At 37.0% G+C, this 20,384-nt stretch overlaps 1 protein-coding gene across 1 annotated transcript; it reads left to right on the top strand.

Annotated features, from left to right (window-relative positions):
* Nucleotides 1-2: 2 nt before the first annotated feature.
* Nucleotides 3-19,952, top strand: LOC128547415 (lipoyltransferase 1, mitochondrial-like). Its single transcript, XM_053520172.1, has 6 exons — nt 3-54; nt 4,207-4,552; nt 4,939-5,111; nt 7,729-7,836; nt 10,835-10,963; nt 16,149-19,952. The coding sequence occupies exons 2-6, from the start codon at nt 4,240-4,242 to the stop codon at nt 16,626-16,628; spliced, it is 1,203 nt and encodes a 400-aa protein (XP_053376147.1). The 5' UTR covers nt 3-54; nt 4,207-4,239; the 3' UTR covers nt 16,629-19,952.
* Nucleotides 19,953-20,384: the final 432 nt, after the last annotated feature.

Below are 20,384 nucleotides of genomic sequence, written 5' to 3'. Positions count from 1 at the left end.
AATGAGAAGCAAAATCTACTGAAGGTCGGAATGAACTGATGAATTAAATTTACTGTACGAACATCTTTGTTACGTATATAGAAACGTTTTTCAAACAGTGATTTGTTTTTCAACATAATTCAACATAGTTCAATGTAACAGGCCTATCTGTAAACACAGAATCATCTTATTAGTCTCAGTAATTGTGTCACCATTGATCAGGGGTAACACCACTAAATTCTTAGTCTCTTTAACCTTTAGTCTGCTGGCGGCAAGCGATTCTGCCTTTGCGATAAGTACATACAAAGATCAGCCTACACATCCGTGCAGCCTTGTCATGTCCGCACTGTTCGCTATTCAGTCAGTAAATTTTCAGTGAACACCTCTTTGAATAACAAATGGTATTGCCCAAATTCAAATATAGACCAATCCATTTTAGAAATGAAGCAGGCTAATGCTTTATGAATATGTCACAGGGTGAGGAAAATGTGCAGCCAGACCGGGGCCTCAGAATACCGTTCCGATGCTCTACCGACTGAGCTACCCGGGCCGCCTACACATTTTCTCCCCGTTTTAATAATTACAAGCTTTCAAGTAGTCCTACTTTTTCCTACTTTTCCTACTTTTTAGGTCTGTTCCTACTTTTTTCCTACTTTTTTTGAAAAAACTCCTACTATTCCTACTTTTTTATCTAAAGAAGAAAAATATGTTAACAAATGTTGTTAGTCTATTTGTATAATGAATTTGTTACATAATGTAAGGACTGATGGTGTACTGGTGAGGCTCTAGAGATATTTTTGATATGCTGCTGGTGACCTCTTCATTATATGAGTTGAATACTGACCTTGATATTGAAGCATAAGAGGTTGCAGGTAGCTATGTACAATGGTGACCTCAAAGCATCAAGAAAATAGAAAAACCTTATATATTGTGCTGCTGTGTAATTGTGAGTAAATGTACAAGAATCAGGCCCAGATCCAGAGCTGGAAAGAGGGTGGCCATGCCCCCCCCCCCCCCCACTCCCCAGTTTGCTGAGAAGTGCCTTATGCTCATCAAAGTTGCACCCAACTATTTTGGCTAAGGATTACTATTTTCTCAAAATTTAGACCCAAAAGTGCACCAAAGGCCTCAATTTCATACCTATATTTCAAAATCTTCCAGGGGAGAACACACTGGCCCCCCTAAAATTAGGAAAGTACCCCTCCCAGTACCTCAAAATAAGACCAAACAATGCACCAGAACCCACCATTTCATACCTGTATTTCAAAATTTTCCAGGGGGGACAGCCCACTGACCTCCTAAAATGACTGTGATACCTCTTCTTATACCTAAAAATTAAGACCAAAAAATGCACCAGAGCCCACCATTTCATACCTGTATTTCAAATTTTCCAGGGGGAGAGCCCCCTGACCCCCCTAAAATGACTGGGATACCTCTTCCCATACCTAAAAGTTAAGACCAAAAAATGCACCAGTGCCCACCATTTCATATCTGTAGTGCAAAATTTTCAGGGGGAGAGCCCTCTGACCCCCCTAAAATGACTGGGATACCTCCTCCCATACCTCAAAATTCAGACCAAAAAATGTACCACTGAGCCCACCATTTCATATCTGTATTGCAAAATTTCCAGGGGGAGAGCCCCCTGACCCCTCTTAAATGACTGGGATACCTCCTCCCATACCTAAAAATTTAGACAAAATAATGCACCAGAGCCCCACCATTTCATACCTGTATTTCAATATTTTCCAGAGGACAAACCCCCTGATCCCCCACTCTCACCCCTAAAAGGAGGGGGATACCCCTCCAGTACTTCAGAACTTAGACATTATATCAAAAACAATTAGAGGGAGAACCTACTCATCCCTCCCCCAATTTAAACAGAGGCCCCCTCCCATACCTACCCCCTCTTGGCGCTATGCACTTCGCTGGTGAGGTGCGCAGGTGATGCTTTTATTCTTAATCTGGCGAGTTTGTTCTCATAAGTTCCTACTTTTTGTCATCAGATTCCTACTTTTTACCTACTTTTCTCCTACTTTTATATATGAGAGGCTCCTACTTTTCTCCTACTTTTTCATCAAAGGTCGATTGAAAGCCTGTAATTAAGTCCTATACCGTGACATACTCCCCCACTATATGAAATTTGCCCTCGAATTTCAAGTAGGACAGAGAACAAGGTAAACATGATCTCGTAGTATATTCAGTCACAGTCCATGTTGGGCGCCAAATGTCACAGGGTGAGAAAAATATGCAGCTGGACCGGGACTCGAACCCGGGGCCTCAGAATACTGTTCGATGCTCTACCGACTGAGGTACCCAGCCGCCTACACATTTTCTCCCCGTTTTGATAATTAAGTCCTATACCATGACAAATATTCACTTCTGAAAAGAACAAGTTGCTAAAATATTTAAATGGACTTTCTTTGTGTAATAAACTCTGTATTTAGACAGCCTTCTTTTATAACGACTAACTGTATAAACCTGAAATTGAATTGTGTTCATTGGGACCTAACTATTCAACCAAAGAGCTGTATTTTTTACTTCTTTGATTCAACCTAATTGGTCTTTGTGATGCCAACTCTAGGGTCCTATATTTAGGCCCAGTTATGTATTTTATGTAAGTAGAGACATGTTTGAAATAATATTTTTTTGACATAATTTGACATAGACTTACTCATTTGGCATAACGGGATGACTTATTTTATGATCTGATATTTTTTAGTTATCATCCCCCTAAAGGGACAGTGACAGTCAAAAGTTATCAAGCTGTCCCAAAACATCCTATTATTTGGACTAAATTTGACATAGAATCATCTAATTAGCTTGAGCCTCACTAGTGTCTCTTGCAATTAGGAATATTGCCACTAAATTCTGAAGATTTTTCTGTTTACTTGTTATAAAAACTGGTTGCTAAAATATTTAAATTGACACTCTGCTTTGTATATTAACTCTTTATAGACAGTCTTCACATGATTGATGATAATGACTTAGTCTAACAGTATAAGCCTGAAATTGAATATTCAGTGGGAAGTTGGGAACTGTTCAGCCTAATCACTATGTGTGCGAACTATGTGGGTCCTATTATGTTATATAAGAAGCTCAGCAGACTCTTTAATACTACAAAGATTTACAATTAATTCACATGCTTTGATCCTTATCATGCCTTCCACAAGTAGTGGGAGAGACACTGATTTAGTGCTGTCCATTCCAGAAGTCCGTCCGTCCCTCTGTCACAAAGTTCGTTCAAGCAACTCCTCTGACAACACCAGGCAGATTTACACAAAACTTTGCAGGAGTGAATATTGCCAAGCCTTGTTGTGCATATTGTCAGCATTTTCTGGTTCAGTTATATTCAGCACAGTTATGGCCCTTGATTAATCAAATTTTATGATGTTTTGACAGCTTCTTTTACATTATAAGTGGACTGATGGTCTAGTGGTAACACTCTTGACTGTCAATCCAGAGGTCCGGGGTTCGAATCCTGGTCAAGGCACTGGAAATTTCCGAGATGCTCTTGAGTGTCCCCCACCTAACTTAGAGGCCAGTGTACTGGTTCTTCCCAGGAAAGACGGCTTCGCGTGTATCGGTGCTATACACTTTGCACATTAAAGAAACAGACTGTCTATTCGCAAAGAGCTCTAAGGCTAAGTTAGCCGGACAAGTCTGTATCTAAAAAGGCTTTCTCTCTATCTGTTCTTGGGGCTTTATCTCACTCTGTCCCTCTGGTCAGATCGCTCTGTGTCTATACTAGTAGAGGATGAATTTCGCGCCCTGTGTGGCTGTGTTTGCTATATGTAAAGCGCCTTTGAACGTGTTTTTCATGAAAAGGGCGCTATATAAATCAGGTATAATAATAATAAATAATAATTTTTACTGGGTGGATTTCCACTGCAACTGCTTTTATACCACCCGCAGGAATTACACCAAACTTCCAAAAAGTGATCTTTACCAAGCCTGGTTAAGCATATCATGGGCATGACATTGTTCAAGTTTGATGTTTTTCAGCAGAGTTATGACCCTTGATTCGTCAAATATTATTATGTTTTAGCCACTTCTCTTATATAACAGGGCAGATTTCTACCAAACCTTATGTGCATATTCGGTGGAAAGTCATTCTCTTATTAAATATGATCTGATCTGACAATATTCATTCCCTGTATTATGTTATTACACCAGGCATGTAAGTATAGTTAATCTAATTTAATTTAAAGACTGATTTTCCTTCTGCAGAGTATGTCATAACCTTGAGTTTGACTGGAAAGGATGAGAATCCTAAAACGACCTTGGAGAGTTCTGCTGTCACAGCACAGGCTCAACCACATAGCTAGCAGACTGGCTTCATCAAAAGCAGTTAGAAGTCACAGAGTTTTGATATCATCATCAACAAATATTTATGAAAATCTTGCATTAGAAGACTGGTTGTTTGAAAACACAGATTTTCAGAGAGAGTCAGTACTGTTACTATGGCGAAATAAGCCTTGTGTTGTGTTTGGTAGACATCAGAATCCCTGGGTGGAGTGTAATGTTCCCTACTGTCAGAAATATGAAGTGGATCTTGTTAGGCGTAAAAGTGGAGGTGAGTCATCACAAAGTACTAATAAAATTCATTTATCTCAGTTTGGTAAGTGTAAGAATATAAGCTTTAGCTATCCTTAAAAAAATGTTTGTTTGCTGTGCTCTGATCCAAAATCCACAGGTAGGTAGGTAGGCAAATGTTTTATTGGATTTTTTTCCTTTCGTCATTATAACTGTACAGTAATACATATAACTGGTCTGAACATCAGTTAAGCACCCAGGGGTTTTCAATTTTTTTGCCTTACTTATTATGTATATTATGCCAGGTTACACAGTACCTGTTAAATGATTCCATTAAGTAAATCATTTAGTTTGCAGTGCATATATTACCCTGTATTATGGTCAATTTGTTTACTGAGTATTCATTGTGTATTTGTTGTGATTTAGGAGGGACTGTATATCATGATGAGGGGAATCTCAATTGTTCATTCTTGATGGAAAACTCACTGTACAACAGACGAAGAAACCTACAACTGGTTGTTGATGCACTGAAATCACACTGGGCTATTCCACTCTCCATCAATAAAAGAGATGATATCATATATCAAGATAAATACAAGGTACAAAAAATGCTAAAAATGCTGGAAATGCTTTTCATTTGTCATGCAGTTTTGGTACTAACTTTGGACATTTAATCATATTAAAGGCTTAATTAAGGCTAAAGTTGTTTAATATATGAGTTAGATATTGAAATTGGTCCAGAAATTTTGAACAAACTGTTACTAAAAGTAATATATATGGTCAGTCATATCCTGATATGCATATCTCTTAAAACTTAGAATAATTCCTGATATGCACATCTCACAACATTCAGTCATATCCTAATATGTATGTTACATAATGCTAGTCATATCCTGATATGTACATCTCATAATGTTCAGTCATCTCATAATGTTCAGACATATCCTGATATGCATATCTCACAATGTTCAGATGTATCCTGATATGCACATCCCACAATGTTCAGACATATCCTGATATGCACATCTCATAATGTTCAGACATATCTTGATATGCACATCTCACAATGTTCAGATGTATCCTGATATGCACATCTCATAATGTTCAGACATATCTTGATATGTACATCTCACAATGTTCAGATGTATCCTGATATGCACATCTCACACTGTTCAGATGTATCCTGATATGCACATCTCATAATGTTCAGACATATCTTGATATGCACATCTCACAATGTTCCTGATATGCACATCTCATAATGTTCAGACATATCTTGATATGTACATCTCACAAGGTTCAGATGTATCCTGATATGCACATCTCACAATGTTAAGTTATATCCTGATATGCATATCTCGTATTAATGTTCAGACTTGTCCCTATATGAACTTCTCATATAATTATATACACATCATGTTCACATCTCATAATAATCAAGTGACCATATGACCTAAATTATGCTGTTATGACACTATACCCAACAAAAAAAATCATTTAATTTTAGTTATAATTCCCAGTATATACATTTAATAACATCCAGACATAATTTTAAGTTCATTGTCTGTTTGATTGTGTTTAATACCATTTTTCAGTAGGATGAAATGGCATTCACTTATTGCATCATATTTTTCTGGACACTCCGACAAACTAATGTTCTCCACTAGTAGCTAACATCTTCTGGTGAATCTGTCCTGCATCTCTGAGAATATTTGAGCCGTGCCATGAGAAAACCAACATAGTGGCTTTGCAACCAGCATGGATCCAGACCAGCCTGCGCATCCGCGCAGTCTGGTCAGGATCCATGCTGTTCGCTTTCAAAGCCTATTGGTATTAGAGATACTGTTAGCGACCAGCATGGATCCTGACCAGACTGCGCGGATGCGCAGGCTGGTCTGGATCCATGCTGGTCGCAAAGCCATTATGTTGGTTTTCTCATGGCGCGGCTCATTTGATTCACCCAGGTATTTAGCTTGTGGCCATAAGATTGCGAGTCTTGTTTACTTGGCTACCTTGGAGCTGCACAACACAAATAAAAGTGTAATAAATATTTAAGTATATAAGAACAGGATTCCCTACATACTGGACAAGAGCTGGGAAAGCTGGTCTTACCTTTTGGATAGCAGAATGCTAATAGAATGCAGTAAGGGACTGCATATGACTGAATGTGTCATGAATGAATGTGTCTGTTCGAATAAGGGTATAAAAGAAAATCACTCATTTTATGTTATTTCTTCTGTTATTAGAATATGGTATAAAAGAGTCTTCTATAACACTGCCTGAAGGTGGGTATGACTTTTGGGTATCTTTTATGAGTGGTAATTGGACAGAACCTCTCTGCAGACTAAGCATTTATGTGGTGAAACATTTACTCTTTTGACTGGATAATCCCATACATACCAGTGATAGATTCTTAAATGCATAATTCGCCTGTTAGCCTTTATCATGCTGGACACAATTGATTCTGCCTTTGCGACCAGTGTAGATCATGATCATTCTGCACATCTGTGCAGTCTGATCATGATCTGCACTGTTCGCCATTCAGTCAGTATCTTTTTGGTAAGCACCAATTTTAACAGTTAATGGTACTGTCCATTGTGTCCAAATTGAAAGATGGACAAGTTCATTATAGAAATTTACCAAGGTTAGGGATAGGTATGATAGAATGTAATTTCTCACTTATCGGACAGAAAAATCTCTATTTTTAGAAATGCTGGAAAATCTTATCTCACATGGGTTATCCCACACTCCTGTGACGGACTATTTCGTGCACTGAATATACATATTATTTATGTAAAATAATTAAAAATCAGGTACCTTTATCTTTTCTCTTATAGTGTACTTCTCGATTCAAAATTCGTTACTTTATGACAAGAACGTATCGTTACGCTACAAACGATAAAACTAAAGCGGAACTTTGTTATTATGCATCACTGAAATGTCATGACGTCACTTCTGCTTACGGACGTCAATTTCCCGCGTTTTAAATAGTTCCATATTTTCATACTTGTTTTCATTGTTTCTGTTGTGGTAAGTGAGAAATAGAATCCATCATTGGTGTTCGGTGAAGATCGAAAATCCCAACCCTCTGGCGCACCGCTCAAGTCTTAAACTCGGCACAGCCTCGTTTAAGACTTGAGTGGTGCGCCCTCGGGTTGGGATTTTCTGATCTTAACGGAAGACCAATGACAGATTCTCTATATCTTATATTTGCAGATATCAGGAACAGCATCTAAACTAGGAGGAAAGAAAACATATCATCACTTTACGTTGCTGTATAATGTCGACAAAGAAGAATTGCAAAATAGCCTGCACTCTAACTTGGTATTTGCTTTATTCTTAATTGTTACATAAGATAATTATAGGGTATCGGATTCATATTAAGAAATATGCATCTGTTCTGTATCTGAGATATGTACATCACAAATAACTGAAATTTACACATCAGGCAGGAACAGTATTGATGTTTAAGATTCCATTCTAAGTTAATGAAGTCAAAAAATGTGTATGTACAGGTAATGGTTAAAAAAAATACTCAATTTTATACTACACTTAACTAGAACTGTGTCCATTGGACACGGATGCCTCTACATACTGCACCATCCTCTAAATAGCAAAGCTTTTAGTACAGACCATCTTCGCATGAAGGAATTGTTCGACTAAAAGTTTGAAACAAAGTTATTCAGATAAGGTTGTGCATGTGAGCAACTTTGAATCCATTCCTTCAAAAAGAGTGAGGAGTTGAATACACCAAATTTCTTCACTATGGACTATTTTGTGAAATTAAGAAAGGGCCATAATTCTAAAAAAATAATCACGGAAAAAGTCCATTATTTATAGCCGTGTTCAAGCATATCCTTTCAGTAGTGTTTGAGGAGTTGGGTACACAAGATTTTTCTCTATATTTTATACAGCAAAACTACCAAAGGGCCATAACTGAGGTAAAATTAATAATCACAGCAAAAGTTCCTTTATGTTCATCTGTACATCAAGCTTGTTCATGTGTGAAAGTTTAAAGCAAATCAGGCTAATAGTGTGGAAGGAGTTGGACACACAAGATTTTTCTCTATTAGCAAAAACTATGAAAGGGCCATGACTGTGGTAAAAATAATCACAGCAAAAGTTCCTTCCTTTATGGTCATCTGCACATTAAGCTTATTCATTTGTGAAAGTTAGAAGCAAATCAGGCTTATAGTGTGGGAGGAGTTTGGACACACAAGATTTCAGGATGTACAGATGGATGCAAATATGGAACATAGAAAACAGTTTAACTGGTGCCAGGCTTTGACCCTCTTATCTACCTGGAGAGAGCCCCTAACAAAGACTGTCTGATCACTGTACTCTTTGCGATAGCGACATTATGAAATAAGAGTAAAATATTATATCAGCTTTATTTCATAACTAGTGCACTCATTAGAAAAAAATGAGTCTATATATTTTTCATTACAATAAAACACCATTTACTCTAAGATGAGCAATTTGCTTGAGTTATCAAGGATATCAAGTGATCCAGATGTAAAAAATATTAGCAAAATGGCCTGGTACAACATGAATTACTTAAGTCACAGGCAGATCTTTTCTTGCCTGTAAGATGAAAATCTTAACAAATAAACCTGTAAAATGTTTTACCCAAAGTGATTGCAGTGTAATACTGGTAGACTGGTAGTATATAGGAAAATGATGCGAGAAACAAATCTAGCAGATCCATTTTCCAAACTAGCTTCTATACTTTACTGTTTTTTATTAGCTCGACTATACGAAGTATATGGAGAGCTATCCTACTCAACCCGCGTCGGCGTTGGCGTCTTTCCGCTTCCCCACCTTGGTTAAAGTTTTTTTACACTTTCTCTTTTTTCTCCTTATCTCTGTAATTACTTGATGGATTTGTTTCAAACTTCAAATAGCTATTCTTCATCATCACCCACATCTTATGACACAAGGGCCATAACTCTCACACCCATATTTCATGAATTATTCCCCCTTTTTACTTAGAATTTCAGGTTAAAGTTTTGGTGCACTTTCACTCTATCTCAGTTATAACTAAATGGATTTGATTCAAACTTAAAATAGTTGTTCCACATCATCACCCACATCATATGACACAAGGTCCATAACTCTGGCACCAATTTTTCATGAATTATGCCCCCTTTTTACTTGAAATTTCAGGTTAAAGTTTTGGTGCACTTTCACTCTATCTCAGTTATAACTTAATGGATTTGATTCAAACTTAAAATAATTGTTCCACATCATCACCCACATCATATGACACAAAGGTCATAACTCTGGCACAATTTTTTCATGAATTATGCCCCCTTTTTACTTAGAATTTCAGGTTAAAATTGGTGCACTTTCACTCTATCTCTGTTATTAATAAATGGATTTGATTCAAACTTAAAACATTTGTTCGACATCATCCCTCACATCATATGGCACATGGTCCATAACTCTTGCACCAATATTTCATGAATTATTCCCCCCTTTTACATAGAATTTAGGTTAATTTTGATGCATTTTCACTATATCTCAGTTACTACTAAATGGATTTGATTCAAACTTAAAATAGTTGTTCCACATCATCACCCACATCATATGACACAAGGTGCATCACTCTTGCACCAATATTTCATGAATTATGCCCCATTTTTGCTTAGAATTATACTTATTTAATGTTTTGATACACTTTATCTTTATCTCTCTTATCACTTTATACCTTTGACACAGATTCACACTACTGTCCAATATCTTCATCCACATTTGAGTCATTAAATACTCCGGCGACAGCTCCAGCCTCCTCAGATGTGCCCAGTTTCACAATCCAGCATCGAAATAGTCGAGCGCACACTCTCCTGTGACAGCTCTTGTTATATACCTATATAAATTCTGTAAAAAATCGGCTTGTATTTCACAAGTAAATATGAACAGGCAGAAAAAAATCCGTATTGTACCTTTTGTATTGTATGTTGCCGGACTACTTTCATTGATATGCATGACCTGACACAGTTCTATAAATAGCGCACATAAAAACTTCACTAAGTTCCATTTTAATATCGATAAACATTGAAGATTTCGTCCAATAACAAAACAACAAACAAAAAGATGGAGGTATATAATAAAAGGGTTATTATAACTGTTACAGTAGCTAGATCTGGAATTTTGTATTCGGCTCTCGTGGATTTTGCAATATCGGATCACACTCGGCGCTTGCACACCTCGTGAGATTCAGTCTGGCAAAAATCCACTCGAGCCGAATACAAAATCCCAGATCAAGCTACTATTATTAACCCTTTGATATTATCAGTGAATTTTTTGTTCCATTTTACAGGAAGGTGTCAGTAGTAAAGCTACAGCAAGTTTAAAGATGTCAGTGACAAATCTGGCAGATCATTTTCCTGATGTTGACTTCACTTCTCTGGTTGATGTTATCAGTGAAAAATTTGTTCAGAATGATCAGGTAATGTGCAAAAGTTCTGTATCAACTTCTTAAGTCTGAAATTTAGACTTAAACTTTAAACCACTAAATAGTAGAATTGCAGTGTAAACTTTATATTTGTATAAATCTAATAATTGCTAAAACTTTGCCAAACTTTTTACTGTAGCATATGCCATAATCATGCCAAGTTTCAATAAAGTCCATACATGATTTACAAATATATGGCAAAAAGTAATTTAAGCTTTTTTAAGACTTGAAACATTGATGTGTACGGGTCCTTCTTTTGCTGAAGTATTTCATTGTGTTAGATGTTATTCCAACACCATATATACACAGTTTTATTAGCTCAGCTGTCACATAGTGACAAGGTGAGCTTTTGTGATAACCATTCGTCCGTCGTCTGTGCGTGCGTCCGTCCGTCAACAATTTCTTGTCTGTGGGATAGTGGTTTCATTTATGATTTTATTTTAACCAAACTTGCACACAACTTGTATCACCATAAGACTCGGTTCCTTTCTTGAACTGGCCAGATCCCATTATGGGTTCCAGAGTTATGGCCCCTGAAAGGGCCAGAATTAGCTATTTTGACCTTGTCTGCACAATAGCAGCTTTATTTATGATTTGACTTTTACCAAACTTGCACACAACTTGTATCACCATAAGATCTTGGTTCCTTTCTTAAACTGGCCAGATTCCATTATGTTTTCCAGAGTGATGGCCCCTGAAAGGGCCAGAATTAGCTATTTTGACCTTGTCTGCACAATAGCAGCTTCATTTTTGATTTGAATTTAATCATACTTGCACAAAACTTGTGTAACCATAAGACCCTCGGTTCCTTTCTTGAACCGGCCAGATCCCATAATGGGTTCCAGAGTTATGGCCCCTGAAAGGGCCAAAATTAGCTATTTTGACCTTGTCTGCACAATAGCAGCTTTATTTATGATTTGATTTTTACCAAACTTGCACACAACTTGTATTACCATAAGATCTTGCTTCTTTTCTTAAACTGGCCAGATTCCATTATGGGTTCCAGAGTTATGGCCCCTGAAAGGGCCAGAATTAGCTATTTTGACATTGTCTGCACAATAGCAGCTTCATTTATGATTTTATTTTAACCAAACTTGCACACAACTTGTATCACCATAAGATCTTGGTTCCTTTCTTGAACTAGCCAGATTCCATTATGGGTTCCAGAGTGATGGCCCCTGAAAGGGCCAGAATTAGCTATTTTGACCTTGTCTGCACAATAGCAGCTTCATTTTTGATTTGAATTTAATCAAACTTGTACAAAACTTGTGTCACCATAAGATCTCGATTCCTTTCTTGAACCGGCCAGATCCCATAATGGCTTCTAAAGTTATGGCCCCTGAAAGGGCCAAAATTAGCTATTTTGACCTTGTCTGCACAATAGCAGCTTCATTTATGATTTGATTTTAACCAGACTTGCACACAATTTGTATCACCACAAGATCTTGGTTCCTTTCTTGAACTGGCCAGATTCCTTCATGGGTTCCAGAGTTATGGCCCCTGATAGGGCCAGAATTAGCTATTTTGACCTTGTCTGCACAATAGCAGCTTCATTTATGATTTGAATTTAATCAAACTTGCACACAACTTGTGTCACCATAAGATCTTGGTTCCTTTCTTGAACCGGCCAGATCCCTGAATGGGTTCCAGAGTTATGGCCCCTGAAAGGGCCAAAATTAGCTATTTTGAACTTGTCTGCACAATAGCAGCTTCATTTATGATTTGATTTTAACCAAACTTGCACACAACTTGTGTCACGATAAGATCTCGATTTCTTTTTATATGCCCGAAGGGACGTATTATGTTATCGCCTCGGTGTCTGTCTGGCTGTTGGTTAGCAATTTCCCTTCCGCTCTGTAACTCTTGAACTTCTTGAAGGATTTCAAAGAAACCTGACATAAATGTTCACCTCATCGAAACGACGTGCAGATCGCATGTTTTGGATGGCTCACTTCAAGGTCAAGGTCACACTTAGGGGTCAAAGGTCATATGACTTTGTTTTGTGTGTATATTGCTCTGCATTTGCGTTGCATTGCAGTGCTCTTGTTTTTATTTGGCAGATCCTTCTTTTGTTCATTTACAATAATTTTTTTTTAATTACTTCCCTTTTTTCGTTACTATAAATAGCTTATTTTTAGTAACCTTTTTATTATTGGCCGTAGGGAAAAACCAAGACCACTTTTCTGTGGTACAACATGGATGGTACCTCCAATTTTTAGGTGTATTTTGACATATCATTCTGTACCTTGTAAGATTTTTTTTCTTTCTTTTTGGTTAAACTTCTTCCCTTTGTTGTTCCTGTCCTTTGGACTTAGATATTTTTTCTGAGGCCCTTCTTGTCCTTAAGTGCAATGATAACAGGTAAGCGATATAGGGCCATTATGGCCCTCTTGTTCACAGTTTCCAATGTAAATAATGAGATCAGTAATTGTGTGTGTGTGTGTTCGGGTTTAACGTCTTTTTAAAAAAAAGTTCAGTCATATATAATAAACAACAGTGTCTACTTGTAGCAGTGAGTACATTATGCCCAACTTTATATTGCTGCCTCACTGGAATATCATGCCGTTGACACGTGACATGATATCCCACCCAGTCACATTACACTGACACCGGGCTGACCAGTCCTAGCACTATCCTCTTAATGCTGAGCGCCAAGCAAGGAAGCTGTCAGTACCACTTTTTATGTCTTTGATATGAAGTGGCCAGGGATCGAACCCACGGCCTCCCGCTCTCAAAGCGATGCTCTACCACTAGGCTACCTAGGCGGTCTAGATCAGTAATGGATCTGGGAAATGAAACAGTACGAATTAGGGCTTGATTTATGCTGTCTAAATTGTAATATCCATTCAGCATCCAGTAAATTCATGTTTACAGGAAACTTGTGATTTTAATTGTGTTGAATTTATTTTGTGTTTTGTCTAATACATTTTGTATTTGTTTTCAGTGTGCATATTTATATATAATTCACATTTTTTAGGTTAAGTTTTCTTGTATAAAAAATATATCCAACTTGAAAAAAATTATCCATTTTTAAATCCATTTTTTTCAATCCATTACAAATGAAGATAATTAAAAGGCAACATTTAACATTTTGTACTTAACCTTTAGCCTGCTGGTGGCAACTGATTCTGCCTTTGTGACCAGTGCAGACCAAGATCTGTGCAGGCCTTCGCCGTCTGTCCGCCCGTCCGTCTGTCTGTCTGCATTAAGCTTGTCCGGCTTTCACAGGTCAAACTGCTGACCGGATTTCGACGAAACTTCACAGGAGTGATCAGTACCGAGCCTAGTTGTGCATATCGCTGGCAAGTTCTGCTTCGCTGCACAAAATGGCCGCAAGAGCTAAAGATAGAAAAATCTTTTCTGGCTTTCACAGGTCAAACTGCTGGCCGGATTTCGAAGAAACTTCACAGGAGTGATCGCCGACACGTTCTGCTTAGCTGCACAAAATGGCCACCAGAGCTAAAGATAAAAAGATCTTGTTAGGCTTTCACAGGTCAAACTGCTGGCTGGATTTCGGCGAAACTTCACAGGAGTGATCAGTACCAAGCCTAGTTGCCCATACAGGTGGCAGGTTCCGCTTCGCTGCACAAAATGGCCACCAGAGCTCAAGATAGAAAAATCTTGTCTGGCTTTCACAGGTCAAACTCAGCTTGACAGATTTCGACAAAAATTCACAGGAGTGATCAGTACCAAGCCTAGTTGTGCATATCGCCGAAATGTTCCACTTCACTGAACAAAATGGCCGCCAGTTGACTTTCGCCCTGCATACCAACAAACATGCCCCTCTTCTATCCTTAGAATGCATCATGGGGAGACATATGTTTTTTGTGACAAAACCCCTGCATACCAACAAACATGCCCCTCTTCTATCCTTAGAATGCATCATGGGGAGACATATGTTTTTTGTGACAAACCCCCCCCCCCCCCCCCCCGACAACAAAGTTGTAAGGGGGGGTATACTGGTTTCAGGTTGTCTGTCTGTCCGTCTGTCCGTAGACGCAATCTTGTGCGCACCATCTCTCCTTATCCCCTTGACAGAATTTAATGAAACTTCACACAAGTGATCAGTACCAACAGTAGTTGTGCATGGGGCATGTTAGGTTCTTTTAGAAAAAAAATTTGCAGAGTTATGGGACTTTGTTTTTTTTGTTACTATACTATATACATAGACACAATCTTGTGCGCACCATCTCTCCTCATCCCCTTGACACAATTTAATGAAACTTCACACAAGTGATCAGTACCAACAGTAGTTGTGCATGGGGCATGTTAGGTTCTTTTAGAAAAAAATTTGCAGAGTTATGGGACTTTGTTTTTTTTTTGTTACTATACTGTATATATAGACACAATCTTGTGCGCACCATCTCTCCTCATCCCCTTGACACAATTTAATGAAACTTCACACAAGTGATCAGTAACAACAGTAGTTGTGCATGGGGCATGTTAGGTTCTTTCAGAAAAAAAAATTTGCAGAGTTATGGGACTTTGTTTTTTTGTTACTATACTATATACATAGACACAATCTTGTGTGCACCATCTCTCCTCATCCCCTTGACACAATTTAATGAAACTTCACACAAGTGATCAGTAACAACAGTAGTTGTGCATGGGGCATGTTATGTTCTTTCAGCAACAAAAATTGCAGAGTTATGGGACTTTGTTTCTTGTTAACATACTATGTACATACAGTCTGCATATGCAATCCTGTGTGTGCCTAATCTACCAAACCCTTGCACACAATTTAATGAAACTTCACACAAGTGATCAGTACCAACAGTAGTTGTGCATGGTGCATGTTACATTCTTTTAGATAAATATTCTGCATTGTTATGGGACTTTGTTTTTTGTTACTATACTGTATACATACGGTCTATATACATACAGTCCACATAATTATGCAATATGTGTGCGTCAAATTGCAGTGTATTGTGTCAGTGCATGCGGGGGATACATTCATCACCTTTAGTGATAGCTCTAGTTTAAATTCTATATCGTTTATTTTCCCTAATAACAGCAACGTATGCCCCAACACGTACACATTTTAAATACAACCATGTTCTTCATGCCTATATGGTAAATACAAAGCTGTCATCAATTTCTAAAATATAACTTATTAATGCTAAAAGCTGTGATTGAAATTAAAATATTCAAATACATGTCTCTCTTTTTCAAATTTTAGATGAGAAGTGTACAAACTGTTGATCCTCATGACACAAATCTCTTTCCTGGTGTAGATAATCATCTGACAGAACTGAAGTCTTGGGAGTGGATATTTGGCAAGACGCCACCATTTTCTATACAACGTACGTTCCACGGAAAGACAGAAACTATGAACATCCTCAGTGTGAATGTTGACATAACAAAAGGTCGGATACATAACTTACAGTTAAAGGAATTAAATGTGTTAAATTCTAAAGATATCGACAGTCGAGTGTTTTTAACATTACGGATAGGAATAGAAGACACGAAGCTCTGTCCGAATGAAGTGCGTAAAAGTCTGTCAAAAGTGAAAATGGAATGGATTGCAGATCAGCTTTATACCGTTGATACACGCGAGTATCTAGACTGGCTTCTACAATGTGTAATGGAAACATTAGCAATATTTAACACACAGACATCTACTTCAGCTACATGGGATAATGATGTGTCTTCTCACTGATCAGGAAACTGATTTTTCCAAATTTGATCGAAAGGTTTTGAGTTTAAGGCTGAAGGATGCTAAAATCAAATATGGAGGACACATCATCGCAAGGAAATTATGTGTAGTCCTATTATCATAGGGGGCATTGCACCAGATTTATACATATTCCTCCCAATTTTTACCATACTGTAAAAGCACATATTTTCACAGGGTCAAATTTCGCGAATTTGAATTTTTGAGTATGTTCGTGTGGTTAAATATTCGTCAAATTATAAAAATAGTTTCATACATGAATTTGAATTATACTAATGGCGAATATTTACCCGAGGATTAATTTTCGCGAGATGTAGGGCCTTGAGATTATAGCGAAAAGTAAACCTTCGCGAAAATTTCTGCTTATACAGTATTTAAGTAATTACACCTATCACTTAGGTAGCTGTGAAAGGAGCAAAATGTTTGTTTATGAGTTATTCAGTGTTTCAAGCAATGTAAACATATGAATTATTAGTAAACGGCAGGGAATTACATAAATTCATTTGAGTAAGCTCAAGCTTTTGATGCTCAAACAGTGTTTCACTGTATCTATAAAAAGTAAAAACATGATTCAATAATTTCTCTACATCATATAGGTAATTTTATTTTATGATACAGTATATCAACTCTATTACTCGTACTGTCATTCAAGCCGTAGCATTATTTTAAAAAGCATGAACATTATTTGACAGGTTTGTATTGACCAAGGCAGTAAGGGGAATTTTTCAGGAGGTGCTAAAATTACTATCAGTAAGGTTGCTAAAGTTTGTTTTGTTATTTTAGGAAAGTGGGATTGTTTTTATCTGTGGAATAACTTTGATCTACTATAGTGCCATAGTGAAAACACATATTAAAGAGAATTCCTATAGTTTTTTTTTTATTTCATAGATTTTTTTTTCAAATTCACATATCTGATAGGAAATTGTGTGCTGAAAACAATGAACAAATAAAAAAATGGGCCACTCAGCTTGTTTTTGCAAAAAATTGTTTTGAACACACCCACTGTTGCTGAAACTGCTAGCGACTTTTCAACATTTTCATAATTTTCTGCTTTTTTTATAAATACCAACAAAAACATGAATCAAGACAGCACAATAAGTTTTATATATTTATTTCATATTTGTAATACAATATCATTACAATGATGGGTACAAATGAAAAAAAAAATCTTGTTTCATATTCACTTTTATGAACTTTTTTTCAATGAAAAATACTCATAGTAAAGAATATTTTTTTAAATTTTGAAAAAAAAAATGTTTTATAGAATTTTTTTCTGTTTTCCTTTTGTATAGATAATTGTATTGTGAACATAAAAATGGCCAAAAAAGTATGGGTCACCAGGCTAAATTGTATGTTAAGACTGCTTGAATACAACACCTGTTCAGATGAAAAAATGGCCTGAACTTGACCAAATTGATTATATCTGCTAGAAATTAAAAAATATTCTATATCCTTTCTATAATTGAATACTAAATGATTTGAAAAGAGATATTGTCTTATCAGTACAAAGTTAATTGTCTTACATTATATGAACAATACTGTCTTTGTACTAAAATGTGCTGTCAAAACACAGCCACAAATGGCATGTTGCATGATACATGTCAGGCATGATACATGTCTATACAACATAAACCAGTATCAACATTTGATTACTGATAAAACTTATTGCAAAATGTTATTTTATACAAGATTCCTCATATTTAAGATTGTCTATCACATGTTTCAACAAATGTTGACTTCACTTCACTTTTTCCATAGATAGTATCGGCTGGGCAGAAAGATGCGCATAAAAAACTATAGGAACTCCCTTTAATTAACATTATAATAATTAAAAACACTTCTAAAGTTTATCTTAATCACTCTCAGCACCTTATTTCTGATGGAATACATCGCCGCCAAGGTTTGGGAGAAGAGTCGCCACTTTATCCTTTAACGCTGAGCACCAGGCAAGGAAAATGCTTGTATCATTTTAAACATTTCTTTGGTTTGAGGTGGACAGGGAGCAAACTAAGGATCATTTGTGTTCAAAGTTTGTGTTTTTAGCTCACCTGTCACATAGTGACAAGGTGAGCTCTTGTGATTGCGTGGTGTCCGTCGTCCGTCCGTGCATCAGTGCGTCCGTGCGTCCGTAAACTTTTGCTTGTGACCACTCTAGAGGTCACATTTTTTGTGGAATCTTTATGAAAGTTAGTCAGAATGTTCATCTTAATGATATCTAGGTCAAGTTCGAAACTGGGTCACATGCCATCAAAAACTAGGTCAGTAGGTCTAAAAATAGAAAAACCTTGTGACCTCTTTAGAGGCCATACTTGTGAATGGATTTCCATAAAAATTGGTCAGAATGTTCATCTTGATGATATCTAGGTCATGTTTGAAAGTGGGTCACGTGCCATCAAAAAGTAGGTCAGTAGGTCAAATAATGAAAAAACGTTGTGTCCTCTCTAGAGGCCATATTTTTCATGTGATCTGTATGAAATTCGGTCTGAATGTTGATCTTGATGATATATAGTTCAGATTTGAAACTGGGTCAACTGCGATCAAAAACTAGGTCAGTAGGTCTTGAAATAGAAAAACCTTGCGACCTCTCTAGAGGCCATACCCTTGAATGGATCTTCATGAAAATTAGTGAGAATGTTCACCTTGATGATATCTAGGTAAATTTCAAAACAGGGTCACGTACCTTCGAAAACTAGGTCAATATGTCAAATAATAGAAAAACCTTGTGACCTCTCTAGAGACCATATTTTTCAGTGGATCTTCATGAAAATTGGTCAGCATTTTTATCTTGATAATATCTAGATCAAGTTCAAAACTGGGTCACATGAGCTCAAAAACTAGGTCACTATGTCAGATAATAGAAAAAACGACGTCATACTCAAAACTGCGTCATGTGGGAAGAGGTGAGCGATTCAGGACCATCATGGTCCTCTTGTCCTATAAAGGTACTGTACTCAGCATGTAGAATAAGTATTCATTAAGTCATGCAATAAAATTGGATGTTAAAAATGAGGAATTTAGCAGTAATTCATATCGGCACAGAAACTCAGGTATTGTAGAATTGATTTAGATTCATGAGAAAAAGAATGTTTTTATTTCGATGTAAACGAGATGTGAAACCAAAATTTGTAGTCCTGTTTGCCTAAACTGTGTTGGTGTGCCGTAAAACCCAAATAAATAAATAAATGAGAAAAAGAAACTACATGTACATACAGTGCCAGTGGAAATAAAGTGTTTAAGATAGTTTGCCTGTAGAAACTGTTCCTATGTTACTGTAGTCTTTTGGATTGTTAAGTATTATTAAAAATGAAATGCAAATTTTAGGTTTCTTTGTTCTTTCATCAAAGATAAATGTGATAAAATCACATGTTACATGCCCAGAATTGTCTGTAGGTTAACCCACATATTAAGTGCAAACTAATACAAGTTTTTATTTTTTCCAAGTGCAGTGATGATGTAGAATTACCTCCCAATCTTTGCAGTCGTGCAGCCAGAACATGAACGTTTAAGCAGCCTCTACCCTCTTATCATTGCTCTCGATTTCTAGAAGAAATGAGCCGCACCATGAGAAAACCAGCATAATGCATTTGCGACCAGCATGGATCCAGACCAGCCTGCGCATCCGTGCAGTCTGGTCAGTATCCATGCTGTCCTCTAACGGTTTCTCTAATTGCAATAGGCTTTGAAAGCGAACAGTATGGATCCAGACCATTTGCGACCAGCATTGATCCAGACCAGCCTGCA

The sequence above is a fragment of the Mercenaria mercenaria genome, chromosome 12 (genome assembly GCF_021730395.1).
Source record: "Mercenaria mercenaria strain notata chromosome 12, MADL_Memer_1, whole genome shotgun sequence".
Taxonomy (NCBI): Eukaryota; Metazoa; Mollusca; class Bivalvia; order Venerida; family Veneridae; genus Mercenaria; species Mercenaria mercenaria.
Note: the sequence above shows the minus strand (reverse complement) of the source record. Positions and strands in the feature narration are given on the sequence as shown.